This window comes from Canis lupus, chromosome 7, assembly GCF_011100685.1.
Source record: "Canis lupus familiaris isolate Mischka breed German Shepherd chromosome 7, alternate assembly UU_Cfam_GSD_1.0, whole genome shotgun sequence".
Taxonomy (NCBI): Eukaryota; Metazoa; Chordata; class Mammalia; order Carnivora; family Canidae; genus Canis; species Canis lupus.
The window spans coordinates 2473690-2495259 of NC_049228.1; the positions used below are offsets into that span (position 1 = coordinate 2473690).

Consider the following 21570-nt stretch of genomic DNA (forward strand, 5'->3'; position numbering starts at 1 on the left):
CCATCACTAAAGCCAGAAATCTAACAATCATCTCTAACCCTGCTTTCTGCTTTTCCCTACATGTCCATTTGCTATTTGCCTATACCTCTTTTTTTTTTTTAAGATTTTATGTATTTATTCATGAGAGAAAGAGAGAAGCAGAGACAGGCAGAGGGAGAAGCAGTCCTTCCCCAATGAGGGACTCCATCCCAGGCCCCCAGGATCACGCCCTGAGTCGAAGGCAGATGTTCAACCGCAGAGCCATCCGGGCATCTCAAGAGGTTGACATCCTTATTTCAGAATTGGGGGCGGGGGTTGTCATTTGTTTTATAAAAATGAGAGTGTATAACACACGTGTCTTTTCCTCTTGCTTTTCTCACTTAACAATGCATGGAAATCACTCCAGGCTAATAAACATAGCTCCAGCTCATTCTTTCAGCAGCCTAATACCATAAGAGATGAAGATACCACAATTTATTCAGCCGTTCCATGTTGAAGGGCATTCGGGTTGTTTCCAGTTCTTTACCACGACATACAGCGCTACAACAAGCAAACTCGAATATACATATCCCTGCACTCTAAGGCTTTTGTTTCTGTGGGATTCCGTCCCCCAAACGGGAATTGTTTATAGGTACTAGGTTGGAGCATGGTTTGTAAATAAATAAAAGCACACGGCATAGTGCCATACATTCAAAGAAGTTCAGTAAATGATGATAATGATAAAGGATATTTGACCATGTGGTTACCTAGCAGCGTTTTGATGGGAAAAGATACGTTTCCCAGCAACTAGCAAGTATACATCATTGAAGGAGGATTCGTAAGGAGAGTACAAAAGACAGAACCTGGCACATAGCAACTGAGAATCACTGTTGCGAAGCATATTTCCTGTTGTATTTGCTAGGCCATCTTAGACTGGCAGGGCACCAGGGTCATTTGAAGTCCTATTACTGGATACTGAGTCCCTGACCTTCTGAGCTAATCAAACTGTAATATGCTTTCAAAAAAAAAAAAATCTCAGCTTTGAAAGATCTCCCCAGTTTATTACCTTGAAGCTGGTGACTTCAGAGCTACGAAGGTGTCTATTTAAGGCAGTTGTATGTGAAAGCGCATTAGATGAGGAGTCAGAACACTAATCCTTGCCTCTGCCTACTTGTCAGCACTGTGGCATTTTGAGCAAGCCTCAAAATCCTCATATACAAAAAAAAAAAAAAAATAGCTAATAATACTCATGCTGCCTACTTTGCAGTATTATAGTGAGGAACAAATGGAATTATGTAAATGAAAGCGCTTTGAGAGAGCTATACATATATTAGCATTGTTAATATTATTCTGATTCTTGAGTAGGCAATGTACTGTGTGTGTGGTGGCACTTTCTTGTTCTTTGTATCACCAGAAAGAATACATTACCATTGAAAAGACTGATTTTGTAGCAGTCACGAAGCGCACTACCAAAGTACAGATCGATATAAAAATAACAGACTAGATGTCAGCCATTGAATCTATCTGCCGATATTGTTCAATGAACGTTTTTGACAATGAAGATGTTTACAAAGCTGCCTCAATTTTTAATGTTTCATATATAAATGAAAATAAAAATCATAGTTCCCCCCCTCTTTCCTGTAAGTTTCTATTTTTAACTCCTGTACAATATCAGATCTAATACCCTTGTGTTCTTTCCCTAGTCCTGGTTCCTGCCCATGTAACATACACCTGCTCAGGAATCCAGGTATACCTGGGATGCTTCCTACCCAATTCTGTTATTTTTATTGTGATTAAAATATTGAGAAACTGGTTCCACTATAGATCAGTACTCCATATATATTATGAATGGATAGGTCTATGGATGGAATAGCAGAAACTACCTGACATGAGGAATCATTCATTTCAGAAATGTGGCATAGGTACATATTCACTCTTTGCTGGGACAGAATGTTCATATACGGAGTTCAGAAATCTCAGTGCCAGTTGAAATTTGGCAGTTGGTTCCTTCCAGCTGTTCTTAAAGGTATTCTCTCCGCGGGGATTTAAAAGTGACTCCTAGTCATGGCTTAAGATTTTTAGGTTTCACTGTTTCTGTTTTGATTCTTCCCTTTGGAAAACAGAGAAAATGCAACATTTATCCAGTAGTGAAGGGTTTATGAAGTTCTTCAGAGTTAGATCTAAATTATCACAGCTGTCAATAGTTGGTAAATCATGGGGAAAAAAGTCATCCTGTATAAAGTATACAATTAAATTAATTATTTATTAATGTTCTACCTTTCAACTGGTGGGGGTGGTGGCATCCAGTAGACAACCCAAGAGAAAGAAAGCCAAAGAGTCCTTGGAGTGATTTCAAGTTTCAGGCTTTGTCAGGGTCTTTGAAGTCATCACTTTGGGGATTGCTTGTCATGCTCTTCAGTGTCCATCTGTTGAAGAAAAAGAAGAGCCCAAACCCTCTGAGAATGGAGTTGCCTTTATTTAAAATTGTTTTTCAGTATAAATCCTTTTTTCAAAAGGGAGATTTTTGTTGTTGGTCATTTTCTATTACTTTATAGAGTTAAATGTATTAAAATTTAAAACGTGTAACAAGTAACATGGAAGTACGGTAAATAAAAATATTAGGACATGATCTATATCCTCTTCACTGAGACATGGAGAATAAGTGTGATTTTTAAAATTCTCCTTTCTTTTAGAGAAAATTGAGTTTACAAAATGGATAAATTACAGGAGTGATGGTACACATTGCAGAGGACTCTTTAATTTCAAAGTATCATACAGATTTCATGGAAACACTGGATTTCTTAACATATACACATCATAGTGCTTATTATTCAATACATAAGACATTGTAGTGAAGAACTCATCTATTGCACAAAGCAAAACACTCCTACCTCATAAATAGAAGTAAAATTTGAGTGACCTACTCTGAATTTTATATCTATATAACACAATATGACATAAAGAATGAACAATTATGAAAGGAAGGCGGACTTAATAATCTAACTTTTGTCATAAATCAAAGAAGAATTTTTTTCTTGAATTATCTAGAATATAGGTAAACAAATACCTATAAAAGGAGTACCATCTAAGCAGCTTGAATTCACTCTGCACTGTGTAGATCTTGAAAAAGGCTACTTGAAAAATGGACTTGAGTATTGGTATTGAGCTATGGGACATCTGTATGCACAGTGAAAAAACTCTCACTGTGCTTGAATTTTTAATAGCTTATGACCCAATGGAAATTTTTGGTTGTTCACACTTCTTATCAATTTTTGTTCTTTTTTTTTTTTTAAAGATTTATTTATTTATTCATGAGAGACACACAGAGAGAGAGAGAGGCAGAGACACAGGCAGAGGGAGAAGCAGGTTCCATGCAGGGAGCCCGACGTGGTACTCGATCCCCGGACTCCAGGATCACACCCTGAGCTGAAGGCAGGCATTAAACCACTGAGCCCCCCAGAGATCCCCAATTTTTGTTCTTAACACAAATACATATAATGCAAGTTTGTTTCTGAAATCATATAAAGAGTATTACCGAAAACTAGTAAGATTAATTGTAATGAATATAATGAATACTAAGGTAAAATGATCAGGGGCACCAAGCTGGCTCATTCAGTACAGCATGCAACTCTTGATCTTAGGTGTTGGGAGTCTGAGCCCCACAGTGGGTGCAAAGATTACTTTTAAAAAATGTAAAAAGTAAAATGATGAAGGGCACTTGGGTGGCACAGTCACTCAAGAGTCCAACTCTTGGTTCTGGCTCAGGTTGTGATCTCAGGGTCATGGGATCAAGCCCCGTGTTGGGCTCTGTGCTCAGCATGGCATCTGCTTTCGACCTCTCTCCCTGTCTCTCTGAAATAAACACATAATCTTAAAAAAAAAAAAAAAAAAAAGTAAAATGATGATAATCAAGGAAACTGGGTGTGGGATACATGCAAACTCTTGGTACTATCTTCTCATTTTTCTTTTGTTCTTAAAAAAGTCTATTACAAAAGAAACTAACAAGAGCAAAACTTTTTTCTGTTTTATTCAATTTCCTTGTTATAGGATTGTTTCCATTATCTGTAAGATGTTAAGTACTCAGGTGTGAAACAAATATTCAGATATTCCTGTAATATTTTCCTTTTGAAAATGTCATATTTCTTAACTATTTGAATCACTTCCAGACTTTAGTGCAGACCTCTAACATTTAGTTTACTAAATCTAACAAGAAGAGGACACTATAGATTTTTATTTCCTCTGTAAGGCAGAAACTCATGGAAAATTTCTTGCTCTTATCTCTAACAAGTTTACTCTATCAGTTTTATTTACTTAAAAAATGTAATCTGTTAGATTTAAGAGTGAGATTCATTTTCTATTTTACAATTAAGTATTTCCTAAAACTAAGGATTCATAAATAAATAGCAGATCTTTGGAGCTTTTTTATATAAAAGTTACAATAGGGGATCCTGGGGTGGCTCAGTGGTTTGGCGCCTGCCTTTGGCCCAGAGTGTGATCCTGGAGTCCCGGGATCGAGTCCCATGTCGGACTCCTTGCATGGGGCCTGTCTTCTGCCTCTCTCTCTCTCTCTTTCTCTCTCTGATGAATAAATGAAAAAAAAATCTTAAAAAAAAAGTTACAATGAAAATGTGTGCAGTTTTACAAGAGATAATGTGAAATTTTATTTTAACTTGAACTGGTATTTTAAATATTATTTAAAAGCTATTCACATTTATTACCCCAAGTTTATCCTTTTAGCTGTTTTAATTAAAAAAAATTTTTTTTTTACCCCATCAAAGACAGTAACAAATATATTCTAGTTGCTGTAGTCTAAAACAGTGCTTTGAAATACTGATGGTGAGTGCTGTTTCTGTGATTACTTTGATGACATTTTCTGAGTTTAATTTTTTCATTACCCAGCTATCTTCCAGAGACTGGCATATTGATTTTTCTAATTAATATTCTATGTACCGGGAATGGTATTTTTACTTTCTATTTATGGAGCATCGAATAGCACAACCACTATAAGTGATGTGCTGGTATGTTACCTTATAAATGCTCAAGGTACAGCTTCTAATGTTGAAAAATAGAAAAATAAATTGACCTTGATGAAGTGTGTCTTCTTTTGTCTGTTCCCAGGAAAGTTTATTTCAGGTATTTCTACTGCTGAAATGATTAGCGTTAACAGCTTTTTCCCTCCATTTTATTTTACAGGGTCTCTTCATCTTCCTGATATATGGGGTATACAACACAGAGGTAAGTCGGCTTGGAGTATCTCAAGGCTGACAGTGAATGAGAGAAATGACAGGTTTCTTATCTTGATAACTGAGGAACAAAGTTGGCTTTTCAGATGAGTGTCCTACTGCCCTTCATGCTTGGACTGGCTTATATGCATCCCAGCTTACCATTAAACACTGACACCCTGAATAAAGGGACAGCCTCATTTCTCATAGGCATTGACTAATATTTTACTACAGCCTTAAGTTTTTGAATTTTCAGTCTTTCTTTTAACACTTAACTACACTCGATGGTTTACAGTGTCACAGTGTAAGCAGCAGAATGCTCATGTGTAATTGCACGGAAATAGAAAAGTATCATTTCTCACCTCAAAATGCCCACTAAACATTATTATCTCTTAAGTTTTTGAGCAGGCTAAGAGAGGCCCATTAGGAATAATGAATAGTACTTATGGTTTCAATGGTGAAATTTCTCCGAGAAGACATCAATGATTTAATTATGAGAAGTTGTTTAGCTAGAAAATTGACTTGACATTTCATTTACAAAGTATACTATACTATGTAAGTAAATTGTTGTCATAGACCTAGTTCTTTGAGGGGGGAAAAATCTGTGATTTACAGTCTTGCTTAGGCTGGTTTAGATTTCTGCATGCTTCCTATGCAAGGGAATGCTTTGTGTGCATCAGGCATTGATGTCTGATTTTTGTTGGTTTTTGATTTCGAGATTTTCCTTTGTGATTTCCCTTAGGAAACGATTCGTAATTTTGCAGGCATTTCTCGGCATCCTCTGCTCTGCTCGGGGAGCGCAGAGTGAATCCCAGCACAGATCACACCGGGCCTAGCAGTGCGCGTTTTATAAGGAGCCTAGGAGGCTGGGCAGCAGGGCCACGCGGCAAAGACTCCTCAGCCAGACTAGGTATGCGGGCATTTAAATACCATCCGATGATGATGACGAAGTGTGTGTGTGTAGGTGTGTCCCACAGGGCGGCTGCCCCTGGATTACACGCGGTTTCCTTTTCCAGTAGCCTTCAGGTAGGTTGGCAAGAAGACAACTTTTTTTTTTTTTTTGCAACGGTACCTGTATTGCGGCTGCAAAGCAGGCTCCTCCTATAAGTGCAAAGGACGCATGCCCATTATTAAAAAGGTCTGCAAACTAATCACAGAAGCGCAATCTTTTTATTTTTTTAATTTTTTAAATGTATTTCTTTTCTTTCTTTCTCTTTTCTTTTCTTTTCTTTTTTTCTTTTCTTTTTAATGGATGCTGGGAGCATCTGAAGTTGGCTGCTTTCAGGTAGAACCAAAAGCGCCCTAGGTCATCCAACTGCAGGCTGTGGATTTTGATCCTACAACTGGACTGCAAGCAGCGGAGCCCAGAAGGCCCCGAACCCCGGCCTCCTGCAACATTGGGACCTCAGTTTCCCCCCCATCCGCGCTCCGCCTGCCTCTTTTCTCTGCAGGCCGGTCCCGCGGAGTCCCGCCCCGCCGTCAGGGCAGCCCGCCAATCACGCGGCTCCCCTGCGAGCCTCTCTCTCCGGGGGCGGGGGCGGAGGGGGCAAAGGGGCGTGGCTCCGAGTCCCCGCCCCCTGCAGCGCGGGGCCCGCCCCTCCGCCCAACCGCCCCAGTGATTGACAGGCGGGCCGGGCGGAAGCCGCGGCGCAGGCGCCGTGGCGCCGCCGAGCGCCCCTCCGGCCGGGGTGAGCGTTCCCGGCAGGCCCCGCGCCGCGCCTGCGCAGTCCGGGAGAGGCTTTTAATTCCATTGTGGAGAGGACGGCGTTATTTTTATTAACTGGAGGCGACGGCGGCGGCGGCGGCGGCGGTACCCGTAAGTGTTGCGGGGTGGGCCGGGGCGGGGGCGGGCGAGGCCCGGGGAGGGGCCGCAGGGCCGTGCGTGCCGGTGCGGGTGCCGGAGCCGGGGCCGGAGCCGGAGCCGGAGCCGGAGCCGGAGCGAGCGGGCTGGGAGCTGGCGCGGGGCGCGCTGCGGTCGGGGCGGCGGCGCGGCGCGGCGGGTCGGGGCGCCCGGGGCCCGGTCCCAGCCCCTCCTCCGTGTCCCCTCTGCCCCCCTCTCCGCAGCCAGGCCTCCTCCGGGGCATGAAAGTCGGCGGCGGGTTCCTGAGCGGCGGCGGCGGTCCCGGCAGCAGCGGCGGCGGCGGCGGCGGCGGCGGCAGGAGGGCGGAGATGGAGCCCACCTTCCCCCCGGGGATGGTCATGTTCAACCACCGGCTCCCCCCGGTCACCAGCTTCACCCGGCCGGCGGGGTCGGCCGCCCCTCCCCCGCAGTGCGTGTTATCCTCCGCGACCTCCGCAGCCCCGGCCGCCGAGCCGCCCCCCCCGCCGCCGGCCCCGGACATGACTTTCAAGAAGGAGCCGGCGGCGTCGGCGTCAGCGGCGGCCTTCCCCTCGCAGAGGACCTCCTGGGGGTTCCTGCAGTCCCTGGTCAGCATCAAGCAGGAGAAGCCCGCGGACCCCGAGGAGCAGCCGCAGCCCCACCACCACCACCACCACCACCACCACCACCACCACTACGGGGGGCTGTTCGCCGGGGCCGAAGAGAGACCTGCAGGCCTCGGAGGCGGCGACGGGGGCGGCAGCCACGGCGTCATCCAGGACCTCAGCATTCTCCACCAGCACGCCCAGCAGCAGCCAGCCCAGCACCACCGCGACGTGCTGCTCAGCGGCACCGGCAGGACTGACGACCACCACGGCGGCGGCGGCGGCGGCGGCGGCGGCAGCGAGGAGCCAAAGCAGGACACTACCGTCAAAAAGGCAAAGAGGCCAAAGCCAGAATCTCAGGGAATCAAAGCCAAGAGGAAGCCAAGCGCATCTTCCAAACCTCCTCTGGTCGGAGACGGAGAAGGCGCCGTCCTCTCCCCAAGTCAGAAACCTCACATCTGCGACCACTGCAGTGCTGCTTTCAGAAGCTCCTACCACCTGCGGAGGCACGTCCTCATTCACACCGGAGAGAGACCCTTCCAGTGCAGCCAGTGCAGTATGGGCTTCATCCAGAAATACCTGCTGCAGAGACACGAGAAGATCCACAGCCGAGAGAAGCCGTTCGGATGCGATCAGTGCAGCATGAAGTTCATCCAGAAGTACCACATGGAGAGACACAAGAGGACGCATAGTGGAGAAAAGCCATACAAATGTGACACTTGCCAACAGTATTTTTCAAGGACTGACAGGCTGTTGAAGCACAGGCGCACGTGTGGCGAAGCCATAGCTAAAGGAGCCGCTAGTGCAGAACCTGGGTCGTCGACCCATAACAGTATGGGTAACCTGGCTGTGTTGTCTCAGGGAAATACAAGCTCCTCCAGGAGGAAAACGAAGTCAAAAGGCCTAGCTGTCGAAAGCAAGGAACATAAGGCCGGTAAAACGAACGAATCACAGATTTCAAATAACATAAACATGCAGAGTTACTCCGTAGAAATGCCCACCGTGTCTTCCAGTGGAGGCATAATTGGCACCGGTATTGATGAACTGCAGAAAAGGGTGCCAAAATTGATCTTTAAGAAAGGAAGCAGAAAGAACACCGATAAAAACTACCTTAACTTTGTGTCGCCGTTGCCAGACATGGTTGGACAGAAGTCCTTGTCTGGGAAACCCAGTGGCTCACTTGGCATCGTATCGAATAATAGCGTGGAGACCATTAGTCTTCTCCAAAGTACCAGTGGCAAACAAGGTCAGATAAGCAGTACTTACGATGATGCCATGCAGTTTTCAAAGAAAAGAAGATACTTACCAACTGCCAGCAGCAACAGTGCCTTTTCTATAAACGTAGGACACATGGTCTCCCAACAGTCCGTCATTCAGTCTGCAGGTGTCAGTGTTTTGGACAATGAGACCCCATTGTCCCTCATTGACTCCTCGGCTCTCAATGCTGAAATTAAGTCTTGTCATGACAAGTCTGGAATTCCCGACGAGGTTTTACAAAGTATTTTGGATCAGTACTCCAACAAATCGGAAAGCCAGAAAGAGGATCCTTTCAGTATAACGGAACCGCGAGTGGATTTACACACCTCAGGAGAACACTCGGAATTGGTTCAGGAAGAAAATTTGAGCCCAGGCACCCAAACACCTTCAAACGATAAGGCGAGCATGTTGCAAGAATACTCCAAATACCTCCAACAGGCTTTTGAAAAATCCACTAATGCAGGTTTTACTCTTGGACACGGTTTCCAGTTTGTCAGTTTGTCTTCACCTCTCCACAACCACACTTTATTTCCAGAAAAACAGATATACACTACATCTCCTTTGGAGTGTGGTTTCGGCCAATCTGTTACCTCAGTGTTGCCATCTTCATTGCCAAAGCCTCCTTTTGGGATGTTGTTTGGATCTCAACCAGGTCTTTATTTATCTGCTTTGGATGCTACACATCAGCAGTTGACACCTTCCCAGGAGCTGGATGATCTGATAGATTCTCAGAAGAATCTAGAGACTTCGTCAGCCTTCCAGTCCTCATCTCAGAAATTGACTAGCCAGAAGGAACAACAGAAAAATTTAGAGTCCTCAACAAGCTTTCAGATTCCATCTCAGGAGTTAGCTAGCCAGATAGATCCTCAGAAAGACATAGAGCCTAGAACAACGTACCAGATTGAGAACTTTGCACAGGCGTTTGGTTCTCAGTTTAAGTCGGGCAGCAGGGTGCCAATGACCTTCATCACTAACTCTAATGGAGAAGTGGACCATAGAGTAAGGACTTCAGTGTCAGATTTCTCAGGGTATACAAACATGATGTCTGATGTAAGTGAGCCATGTAGTACAAGAGTAAAGACGCCCACCAGCCAAAGTTACAGGTAAGGTCCCAAAAAGTGACCAGGCTGGAGGTCTAATGTAATTTTGTTTTATTTTGAGAACACTGCCATTGGAATGTTTCTACACGATCCTATTAAGAATAATGTAATGCCCTTTCAATGCAACTTTTCATATTTAGTTTATTTTGTTAGCGTGATTTTAGCTCTGTTTGTATTATGATTTTTAAATCAAAATCAATAGATTAAAAATAGTTTGACATTCAAAGTGACAATGTTTAGCAATCAAATTTACATGTATAGATCGTCAGGGAATAGCCCAAAAGTTTTAAATGCAAAAAAAAAAAAAAAACAAAAAAAACCACAAAAACAAAAAAAGCCCCCCCCCCATAATAAAATAAAAACCCTACAAAAAAAAACAAAACAGAACAAAAAACACATAAAAAAAAAAAAAAAAAACTTTGTTGCTAGGATTAAGGTTATTCTAATTGCTTTACTCTCAGGAAAGTGTAATAACGCATGGGAATTCTGTACGTTATCACTGTAATGGAATATCCAATTTACAGATAGTATGATAATACATTTCATCATTTAAGTAAGGGATCGAAAACATTTCAAATTGCTCTATCTGGGCATCATGATACACATTTCATCATTTTTAAGTAAGGGATCGAAAACATTTCAAATTGCTGTCTCCATCTAGGCTGATCCAAAATTCTGAGATGTTGGCTACCTATATTTTGTTGCAGCTTTTAAATGTACTCTGAACTTCCAAACCATTCATTCCAGCCTGGTAGAACAAATATTCTTGGATCTTTGATCAAAGCCTGGAATGATAGCTTTAATAAAAGAAGAAAAAGAAGAAGAAGAAGAAGAAGAAGAAGAAGAAGAAGGAAAAAAAAAAAAATAGCACCCTCTCCTTATCCCAACTGTTAACAAGGCTGTAGTTCCATTAGAAGTTATGATATCCAGCAGTGTTGACACCCAAGTGGTTGGTTGGTACCAGTATTAGAACCCAAGTTGGAATTACATAATTCTTTGAAATTTGGGGTATGCATTATTTATTATACATGGCTTAACATATTGTTCTCTTGTCTGTGTTATTACATGTCACCCACACTTCTGTTTTTTTGTTCTTGTTCTTGGCCTACCCTCTTTCTTAGAGTTCTGAGCCTGCCTTGTTCCCTCTCCTATCTAGACAGTTTCAATTTTAGAATGATTTACATTCCATTAGGTAATTCATTAGGCATTTTATATGCCTTATGGCATTCAAATACTAAACAGTAGGATTAAAAAAAAACAACAACAACCACCCACATACCTTTTTAAAAAAATAAAACCTGTACAGACTTCCATGTATAATAAAGCCCCACCTATCCCGAGCTACGGATACTAAGGTTGTTAATTCCAACTAGTGACATTGCTAACGCGAGAGGTAAGAGTGTCTGCATTTACTAATGACATCAGAACCTCTTTGTGAAATTGCAGCCTTTAATGTACATTTTAAAAGGGTGCATTAGTCAGTATTGTACAGGGGTCTTGTAAAGTCATCAAAACTTGCTATGAACGCTAATTGCCATTTGAGGCTACTGATGAGACAGTAGCTCTGCTCTAAACCACTTTTTAGCAATTGTATTTTTTTTCCTGATTATATTTTTTAATGTACTTTGATGTTTATGCTGATGAGTTTTTTATGTACTTTTGGTGATGTTTCAGTCTTATGTACTCTTCTGACGTCAGAAAAGTACCACTGGTTGTTTGCAGTCTTATTGTGTAATCAGCCTACCACAGGCTTCCATGTATAATAAAGTAATTAATATTGTGCAAGTGTAAAACACTTCTGTTATGAAAGCAGTGTTTGGAAAATAAGAAATTATTAAAAATGGTTACAAAATATTAGTTAATTTCCTTTCCCCACTTTTCCTCCCTTGAGTCTGCTTACCAGCTAAAGGGTCACCTATTTGTCATTGCAAGATTCTTAGAAAATGTGTTTAATCCTCTTAAATTTACACTCAATACTAAAAAAAAGTCTCTATTTCTTATTTTGGTAAGTGCGGTAAGTTCTATTGGGTACAGAGTACAAGCTGTAATCAAAGGATGGAGAGGACCTTTACCACTGTATCTCTTAAACTGTATGATTTTTCTCCAGTGTTTGTTTTATACAGGTTTTGAATTTCTTTAACTTTTATTGTGTGTACTGAATACTGCATATGTATTATTCTGATTGTTTGCTCTAGTTTACTACCAATAAAAGACCTGTTAATCACAAAATTGAAGAAAGGAGATATCACTTAATATCCAGTAACATTTTTCAGGTTTTTAAATTAACTACATTTTCTAAAGTATTCACGTCAGTGGTATGACCTACGATATAGGGACTTGTATTCTTATTGTGTGTTTTTTTAGCTTAAGTGTTTCGTATTTCTAGGTTTATTTTATTTGAAAAATTGGTTACTTCCTTTGTGTTTGAGGTGTACTATATGGAAGGGTAGAAATGTATTAATATTATGTAAATCAGAACATGCTTTGTTGAAATTAGGTTACCTATCCTAAGTATTATACCAGAGAGACTGTCTATTGAGGCCTCATTTAAAATCAGAATCCAGTATCTTTTGGTTCTAGATGCATCCATTTTGGTTCGAAAACATTGTAATAACAGTATGACACAAAAATGTCCTTGAGTGTTTTTAGTAGGAAAAAAAAGTATCCGTCATAGTTTAACCATGTTTAAAAAGGCTACAGGTATAGATAGCAGAAGAAAAGAGGTAAGACATTTAAATATTGGAGATGAAAAGATATTTGAAAGTGCCTTTTAAAGATGGAGAAAAAATTGTGAGTGGCTATGTAAGATCATGAGAAAATTGTGCTTTGAAATTCAGTGGCTATAAATGTTGAATTAAGGAGTAAAAAATACTAAAGGGTAAAACAGGTCTTTGAAACCTTGAGGGCTTTTTTTTTTTTTTTTTTTTTTTGGCGTATGATGCTACTGTAGGGAAATGATAAATTATATTAGGCATAAACATGGCTTTCTCTGTAAGAGAAATATCTATTCCTGGGCCTACATGATTAGGAAAAGTAAATTGGTTCTTTCTTTGCCAAGGTCATTTCCTAGATTTGGTCATTTTCTCGAATAAGACAGCTAAGCAGAATCTCACTGATTCTGCATTCAAATTCACCTCTTGGTTTCTCTGCACAGAGGACTTCTCTATTGTAGGTTAACCCTAACCTTTTTTTCTTCTTTTTTTTTTTTTTTTTTTTACCCACCTACCCTTCCTCTCCTTTGTTTCGGTTTGCGGAATGTTCATATCTGAATGTGAGCTTTTTAAGGTTTTTACATTTAAGGTGTTAGGATATGAAGTAGGAAACTGTTGTGTCTCTGTACATTCAGGACGAGGACTACCATAATTTAGCAGTTGCTGCTCAGTAATTTGTGTGGTAATTGAATAATAAGAACTGAAATATGTGAAATATGTGAAAATAAAAGTCTGTGCTTAAAAAAAATTTTTTTTTGTACCCTCTATACCCAGTGTGGAGCTCGAACTCACGACCCTCAGATCAGCCAGGCGCTCCTGTACTTAAAATTTTTAGTGTTATTTTCACATTGTGAACAGCGATCCAAGTATTTCTACCTCTTGTTCCTTCCCCGTATCTGGCATTTTGTAGTTACTTGTCATTAGTGGCATGTAAGCCTGAACTGGGTGACGGTTTGAGCAATGTGGCCTCATCCTCAGTTTCCAGATTCATAGGTCTTGTTAAACTGAAGAACTTGCCTCAAGAAAAATAAGCTTCTGACCTTCAAAGTTCTATTTTTAGAGTAAACTACATCTGAAGACTATCATTTCTTGAGTTTTATGGTCTTCGTGTTTTCTCTAATCCACAATGACAGGATTTAATTTTTAAAGTGTGATGCAAGATTCCTTTGTTAGTGCTATGATATGATCCACAACCATCACGTGTGAGGTTATGTCAGTAATGTTCCGTGAATATTTTTGTTACGGGATCCCTCACCACAGAGGAGGACCTGTGTTGGTTTGCCAATCTTCTCGTACCCTCTATGAGACGATAAAGAGTTCCTGACAGATTTTGAGGGAAATCGTTTTGTTCCGCCTGTTATGTTATTTTACCTTCCTTAATTGAATACTCGAACATTAGCATGAAGACAGCACTAGGAATTCTGTTGCCTTATCCTTGATCAAAAAATTTGAAAACAAATCCTCTGAGTTTAGAAAGAGATTAAGCTATGAAGAGGGCCTACACTTTTTAAATTACTTCTACTTTCTTTGTGCCTATTTTGCTTTTTAAAAAAGAATTGGCTGCATATGAGTGACCAACAGGTAGATTCTATTTAAATTTTCAATGAACCTTTGCCTCACCTTAGGGGAGAAACTATGTAACTTTTTTTAGGGTTACAGACTTCTTGGGCAGCTGATGATAGAATTGATATCTCCCCACCCCAATTCATTAGAAATATACTTGCACATGAAGATTTATAAGCCAGTCTCTATGCTCACAAGAACCGCCACTGCTCCCCCCCCAAAAAGCACCCCCCCCAAAAAAAAACCTCCCAATAAAAAATTCTTAACCTGTGGTCCTTAGGTTAAGAACCCCTGCCTTGGGGCACCTGGCCAGCTCAGTGGGAAGAGCATGCAGCTCTTGATCTCCGTCATGAGTTTGGGCCCCCCCCTTGGATAGAGAGATTACTAAAATAAAATAAAATAAAATAAACTTTGAAAAAGAGAATCTCTGCTTTAGAAGACTGCCTAAATATTGAAATTTTATTTTATAATTAATACCTAAACTAAGAAAAGCATCTGATAATTGAGTACTTAAAGTTTCTTCATATGCAATTTAATTAGTTACCTAGCATTTATATAGAACACATTTAGGTTACATAAGGCCATAAAGTTTTATGATAAGCTGGCCAAATAATGAGTTGAATATAATTCTTTGCACAGTTTCTCATCTGATAATAAGTACCATAGAGATGCTAGACTTGACAGTAGTTCAGTATTTTCCACCAACAAAGAAAATGTGTTAACAATGTATAATAAATAACTGCAGTCATCTTCTGGGCTCCTTTAGTTTGTACCGGAGTAGCTTCCCACATAAGCATGTATATTGACAAAAATGAAAGCCCACAACCAACCCATACCTCTTTGCCCAGAAAGAATAATACTGAGTTCTTAATAACATAAGCTTCTGCTTCGTATAGCCTGAGTGTGCCTAGCTAGGTTGAAATATCCTGTGCAAGATAAGCCTTGAAAAAGTATGTTGTTACATGTTGAGATAGGTATCTCTTGGGAAATGTAGATAAACAGCTGGAGAAAAAATGTTAATGATTTGAATCTTATACTCCAAGGGGAAAATTTTGTTTCCTGTGTTTGTAGGGAGTAAAAGAATAATGGGCAGAGGTTGTGTGTTAAGGGAGGTAAGAAACATGTTAGAATAGGAGAAGGAACAGGTTTGAAGGAAAATAGGGAATATAGGTTTACTCCCAATATTGACAGGGGTCCTGAAGAATTTAATCAGAACGGTAAAGGAGACCTTGGAAAAACTGTTCTTACTCTGTCATTCTTTCAGTTCAGACTTCTTTAGGTACTTTGGTTTGGTATGAACTTTAGTACTATTGTGGAACAATTAATAAATAACTTAACAGACAACTGTGGTGAACTTCTGTTTACATTCCCAATCTAGGAAAAAGATGGCTAATCTTTGTGTTTATATATTAAATCTTTTCTTTAGTAACTCATAAAATCACGCAGCTTCCATTGGTTGGTGAGAATTGTAAATAACTTTTTTTTTTATCAAAACAATTGCAGTCAAAATTATTGTCATGTGATGAAGTGAAAATGCACAGAATTTAGGAATTAAGACAAAATCTCTGATTCTGCATCCGCAACCCACCAAAAGAGAACTGTACAAGAGCAGCGTATAAAGGCATATTGTGTTATGACAAAGGAAAAGTGTGAGTGATTGTAACAAGTTGGAAACTCCCTAATTAATTATTATTTTTTAGGTTTTGTTTTGAAACGTGTTGTTTAATTTTAACTTGTGACTGACTCATTTGTTCATTCTACTTTCTATAAGGTCTTGTTTTTATAAGCATTATCTATTGGAAACTTAAAAGGAGCTAGGCTTAATCTTGCTTTTCGAGATCATTACAGCTTTTTTTTTTTTAAGTCTGGAAGTGACATTTTTAGATTAATTTTTAAAGAATGGATTGCAAAATTGAATGACAAGATCAGCAATGTAACTATTTTATGTTTGGTTGCACATAAACGAGGCTCTTCCTAGGAGGAAGCCGAGTATAAACATTTGAAAGAGAGTTCCTTCTTTTTGGAGGATAATGAGAACTGTAAATGGGTATCATTGTGGGTCTCCGTGAATAGACAACCCATGACCTTGATCAGTTTAGTAGTGGAACTGGAAATATCTTCTCTGAGGCTGCAGTGTCTTACTTAGTGGCCCCAAATAACAAAAGTGCTAAGTAGAGATTAGAAAGCGGACTGAGGTGTGAGACCCAGAGTTTTCATCTTGCAAATGGGTAAAATACAGGAATGAAAGTTATCACGAGAATGTTTGTATTTAATAGACCCAACATGTAAATTTTACTCCATCGTAAGCACAGCAAATTAGAAAACTGAGTCAGGTTCATGGCACTGCATACGTGCATTAAAGCACTTTTAAAAATCAGTGTTGTATGATCCCCTTTTGTTTAAGTAGACTTTCAATGAACAGTGTAAAATTGTGTTAATGGTGTGAAGGATTATGTTGTTTCTGAGGTAAGTTACTGTGGAGTTTTATTCCTTTGAATTTGGGAGATGGTGCTGCAGAAGTTCCACACATTTATTTTTTTAATGCCGTCCACTAAGATATTGTATGTTTCTATGTTTCTATACTCGATCACATTTGAAATAGCTATGTTTTTTTTTTTTGTTTTTTTTTTGTTTTTTTTTAATGAGTGATAGTGATTTAGCTGATCTCAAGTTTGGTTAAGAAAATTTATTTATGAGAGGGGACGCCTGGGTGGCTCAGTGGTTGAGCGTCTGCCTTCGGCTCAGGCTGTGATCCCGGGGTCCCGGGATCGAGTCCCGCGTCGGGCTCCTCCCCGCAGGGAGCCTGCTTCTCCCTCTGCCTGTGTCTCTGCCTCCCTCTCTGTGTCTCTCATCAACCAATAAATAAAATCTTTAAAAGAGAAAAGAAAAGAAAATTTGTAAGAGTAGTCTGAAACCATTAGACTTAACTTTCCTTAATTGCCTAAAGAAAAAATTGTGACTAGATTTAACACAGTTCAGGATTTATTTGAATATAAAATACCTAAGAATGTTGGACATAGTATTAAAAAAAAAAAGTAATCAAACTGTTGTGACAGATTTGTCTTTGAAAGAGAAGGAAGGACTATCGTGTAAAGGAAAAATGTAAAGGGATGTAAGGAGAATGATACTAATGGATGTGTTTACCACAGTCGTGTGGTAAAAGATCTTAAAGATTTGGATGGGATACCTTTAGGAGCCTGGTAGTAATGATAAACTGAAATGGGTGGGTTACTGCTGGTGAATCATAGGAATGTATTATCAAGGCAGAATTAAATGCGATTTGGGGAGATTTCCAGAGAGGACTGGTGGAATGAATAGAAAATTACAGTTTTCAGTTTGTTCACTCTTTTAGTAGACCTCTAAAGCAATTGATACTTGACAAGGAGAGAAAACGCATATCAGTGAATGATACAATGTTATTTTTGCTGATAATGCTAGTGTATGTGACCTATAGAAAGGGAAAAGAGGAGGCAATTTGCATAATCATGTATTTCTAATAACATTTAAATATTTCCTATCTTGTAATTGTTTAGGTTTTTAATTACTGTAGTTTATTAAGAGTGAACATCTTAATTTGTGGGAAGAAAAAAATACTATCATAAAGGACTAACTGGCTAATACCAGGTAGAAGAACACTTTCATTCTTAGCTAAAAATTAAGTAGCAAAGAAAGAATTATAAGGGGGAACTTTTTTTTCCTTTTAAATCTTGTCAATTCATCTATGTGTGTAACTGAAATCTTACATAACATGCAAGTAAAATTTTATAGGATTGGATGTATAATTATAAAATATTATTTTTCTGTTTTCCAAACTCAAAATAAATAATATGTATTTTGTAATTTAATAAGAAACGATCACCCTGGATTATAGTCAGTCATTCACCCAACTGAACCAGTACTTCCATCTGGATCTGAAATACAAAAACATTTTGAACGGTCTGAAAGTACTGCTTGTTAAAAATGTTCAGTACTGAAATATCAGTTGGAATTTTGGCAGCTGAATATAAGAGCAGAAATTCAAAATATTTGTCGAATTGCCTTTCATAATTCAGTTTGTTTATAAACCACATATAAATAATTATTTAGATGATCAAGTTTATTCCCACTGACGCCCCCTCCCCATGTACTTGCTTTGAAATAAAATATTCAGAAATTACTGGGGCTGAATATATTTTAAAGAATTATATTTTCAGATGGAATACTAGCAGGAGCAGATGGTACGGACATTGCTCGGCAATAAATAAGATTAATGTGTTTAGAGCTATTAAGATTGTAAAGAGAAAGGAAAAAAAGTTTAGGCTCTCAATAAGAAGCAAACCACTGCCTGAACCTGACTTGACTTGGTTTGAAAAAGTTCATGTCTTATAAACATAGCTAGAGAATTGAGCTTCACGGAACAGATATTATTTTTGAAATTCTTTGTTCATATAAGGTTTAAGGTAGATCCAGTTTCTCCCCGTGTTTCAAGAACAGCCACTCCAAATCTTTTAGGAGGCTTTCCAATTGTTGGAGAACAGCAGTTCTGGTTTGTTATAAAATGTGAGTCGAAGATCTTTTTTTTTGAAAAACAAAACAAAACAAAAAAACCCTGAAACTTTGAAAAAAGAAAAATGTAAAATTACAGTGCATTTCCAGAAATTTCTATTGAAAGGTAAAGTGAAATACTGTATAAAAATATTTAGTATTTACATTGTGAACATGTGAAATGAATTATTCTTTATAAATGGTCACTTTAGTGTACTTAAATAGAACAAAAATCATAAATTTAGTTTAAACTTTGGAAATGGATGTCTTCAAAATTCTCTTATTCTTCTCTGCCATTTGTTCTATGAAACCAGTAGGTTAAAAAAAAAAAAAAAAAAAAAAGGGATGCCTAGGTGGCTCAGCCGTTGAGCATCTGCCTTTGACTCGGGGTGTGATCCATGGGTCCGGGATCGAGTCCCGCATCGGGCTCTCTGCATGGAGCCTGCTTCTCCCTCTGCCTGTGTCTCTGCCTCTCTCTTTGTCTCTCTTGAATAAATAAAAAAGGAAGGAAGGAAGGAAGGAAGGAAGGAAGGAAGGAAGGAAGGAGAAAGAAAACAGTAGGTTGGTTGGAGCTTATTAACTTATTAATTTATAAATAAGTTTTAGTTTTAATTTTTTCTCAAATACACCATCACTGGATTTTAAATTAGGAATAGATGAAATGTTTTGATAATAGTTGCGCTTTGCTTATTTCATTTAAAATTGCCTTTGTAATAAAAATAAATTGAATGTTTTACTATTACCAGAAGCTCTCCCCTAGGTAAATAATTTTTTAAGTTGGAAACTATGGTGCTCATTGCTCTTCTTCATGTGGGTCCCAATTATATTGTCATCCAGGTTGAAACTGGAGGGACAACTGCTTTGTCTTGAAGTTACTCCCCTATCCATTTGGCTACTTTTTAATCTCATAATCTCTCAACTCATAATCTACCAACTACAAAATCCAGAGATTATGCAGTGTTAGATTAAGCATTAAATGGTGTTGAAGGAGAATATGGGAAAGAAGGCTTTTGCTAATAATTAGTAAAACTAGGCACATTAGTCATTAGTATTTTGTATTATATGGTGATCAGAAATTAAGCTAAATATGTTTTTTAATACACATTTTAACATATTGCTTCCCAAGCAAGACAAAATGTATATAGATAATCATTACATCATAAAAAGGACACCATATAAACATAAGCGATTAGTTAGTACTGGAATTTGCAGATTTGTAGATTTTTCATTCCATAAACTATTCCATGTATCTATCTCATCAGTCTTAGAAGCTGAAAGGAAGGCAATACAGAGAAGTAGTGTGGCATGTACTTTTCATTAGCAAATAACTCATCTGCTTAATCTTCTGTAGTCCTGATTCTTGTCTCAGTGAAAAGATGTTTTAGAATGTTTAAAACATTCACCAATGCTCCAACACCTTCTCTTTGGTTTTCCTTTCTCATCTCTAATCAAAACCCATCATTTCCACAGGTCCCTAACTCCTAATTTTCCTGGTTTCATTTCTGCATTTTTTTTGTTTACTTTTTATTACTGAGCTTTAATTGACATATAACATTATATTAGTTTTAGGTGTACAACATAAGGATTTGATTGATACATGTGTGTGTTGTGAAATCAATACCTCAGTAGGTTTATTTAACATCCATCACCACACACATAGTTACCGTTTTTGGTTTGGGGTTTAAGATTTTATTTCTAAAGTTGTATTAAGTAATCTCTACACTCAACATAGGGCTCGAATTTAACAACCCCCAAGATCAAGGGTCACAACACTCTACCAGCTGATGCGGCCAAGGACCCCACACCACAATCGGTTGGTTTTTAAAAATTAATCCACTGAGCCAGCATCTGGGTGCCCACTGTGTGCCAGGAACTATTCTAGGTGAGTAGAGGTGAAAAGAGAACCAAATTAAGTGTCCTTAAATTTTAGTGGAGGAGTTAGGTGAACAAATGCTTCTTATGGTGCAGGGTAGGATAAGTGCCATGAAGAAAAACAAAGGGCCCAGAAAGCGAAAGTAAGGTGGGTGCTCTTCCAGATAGGGAAGCCCTGGAAGGGGTAACATTCGAACAAAGACTCAAAGAAGGTAGTCAAGTGAATCTCTTCTTGGGGAAGAGATTTTAGGGTGCTGATAATCATGAGGATTAAAAAAAAATCACTGATGATAATTATTACGCTTGTATGTCATAGTCCTCATGGTACTTGTGTGCTATAGGTGGGAGTATTTTCTTTAAAAATTTTTTTTTAGATTCTAGTATAACATACAATGTTATAGTTCCATGTGTGCAATACAGTGATTTGACAAGTCTATACTCTGTGCCCATCATCAGTGTACTCTTAATCCCCTTCATCTATGTCACTCACCACCACCCCCCCGCCACCGCGCCCCCAGCCCTAGGTGGGAGTATTTTCATAACACTGGTAAAGAACAGAGATCTGGTGAAGGGAGTGACCTGCTGTCTCCTAAGGTTGGTGAAACCCCTTCATGAATCTAAATCTTGTGGGTTCATTCTGTTTAGTTTTTGACTCTACTCCTCCTATTACGCCTTATTTCTTCAGAGGTCTCCGGTCTTATGGAAAGACCCATTTAAAAAAAAGCATTATAGTTAGACCCAACTTAAACATCTTGGCTCTGGCACCAAATAGAACAAGTTCCTTCATCTTCCTGAACCTGAATCTCTTCTACAAAGCAGTACTTATAGCAGCCACCTTACGGGGCGGAGGGGGATGGGTAGGGCTCATCCTTCAGGTGCCTTAATAGTTACCATTAAATCAGTATTTAACTGTCCCAGGGAGTACATTTGCACTTAAAC

The 21570-nt window shown here is 39.3% G+C and overlaps 1 protein-coding gene and 1 long non-coding RNA gene across 6 annotated transcripts; both read left to right on the forward strand.

The window, feature by feature from the left end:
* The first annotated feature begins 1862 nt into the window (after positions 1 to 1862).
* On the forward strand, positions 1863 to 6684 carry LOC111096853. Of its 5 annotated transcripts, none has more exons than XR_005361555.1 (4): positions 1863 to 1984; positions 5152 to 5193; positions 5923 to 6090; positions 6443 to 6684. It is a non-coding gene; the product is annotated as an uncharacterized LOC111096853 (long non-coding RNA). The 5 variants fall into 5 exon arrangements; XR_005361552.1 differs by having other exon boundaries at positions 6452 to 6684; XR_005361556.1 differs by having other exon boundaries at positions 5945 to 6090; positions 6452 to 6684.
* Positions 6685 to 6893: 209 nt separating this feature from the next.
* On the forward strand, positions 6894 to 12190 carry ZNF281 (zinc finger protein 281). Its single transcript, XM_038541942.1, has 2 exons — positions 6894 to 6996; positions 7245 to 12190. The coding sequence occupies exon 2, from the start codon at positions 7263 to 7265 to the stop codon at positions 9966 to 9968; it is 2706 nt and encodes a 901-aa protein (XP_038397870.1). The 5' UTR covers positions 6894 to 6996; positions 7245 to 7262; the 3' UTR covers positions 9969 to 12190.
* Positions 12191 to 21570: the final 9380 nt, after the last annotated feature.

Bases quoted from the DNA above. Each gene is read 5' to 3' on its own strand.
- ZNF281 (XM_038541942.1), top strand. From the start codon at position 7,263: ATGAAAGTCGGCGGCGGGTTCCTGAGCGGCGGCGGCGGTCCCGGCAGC.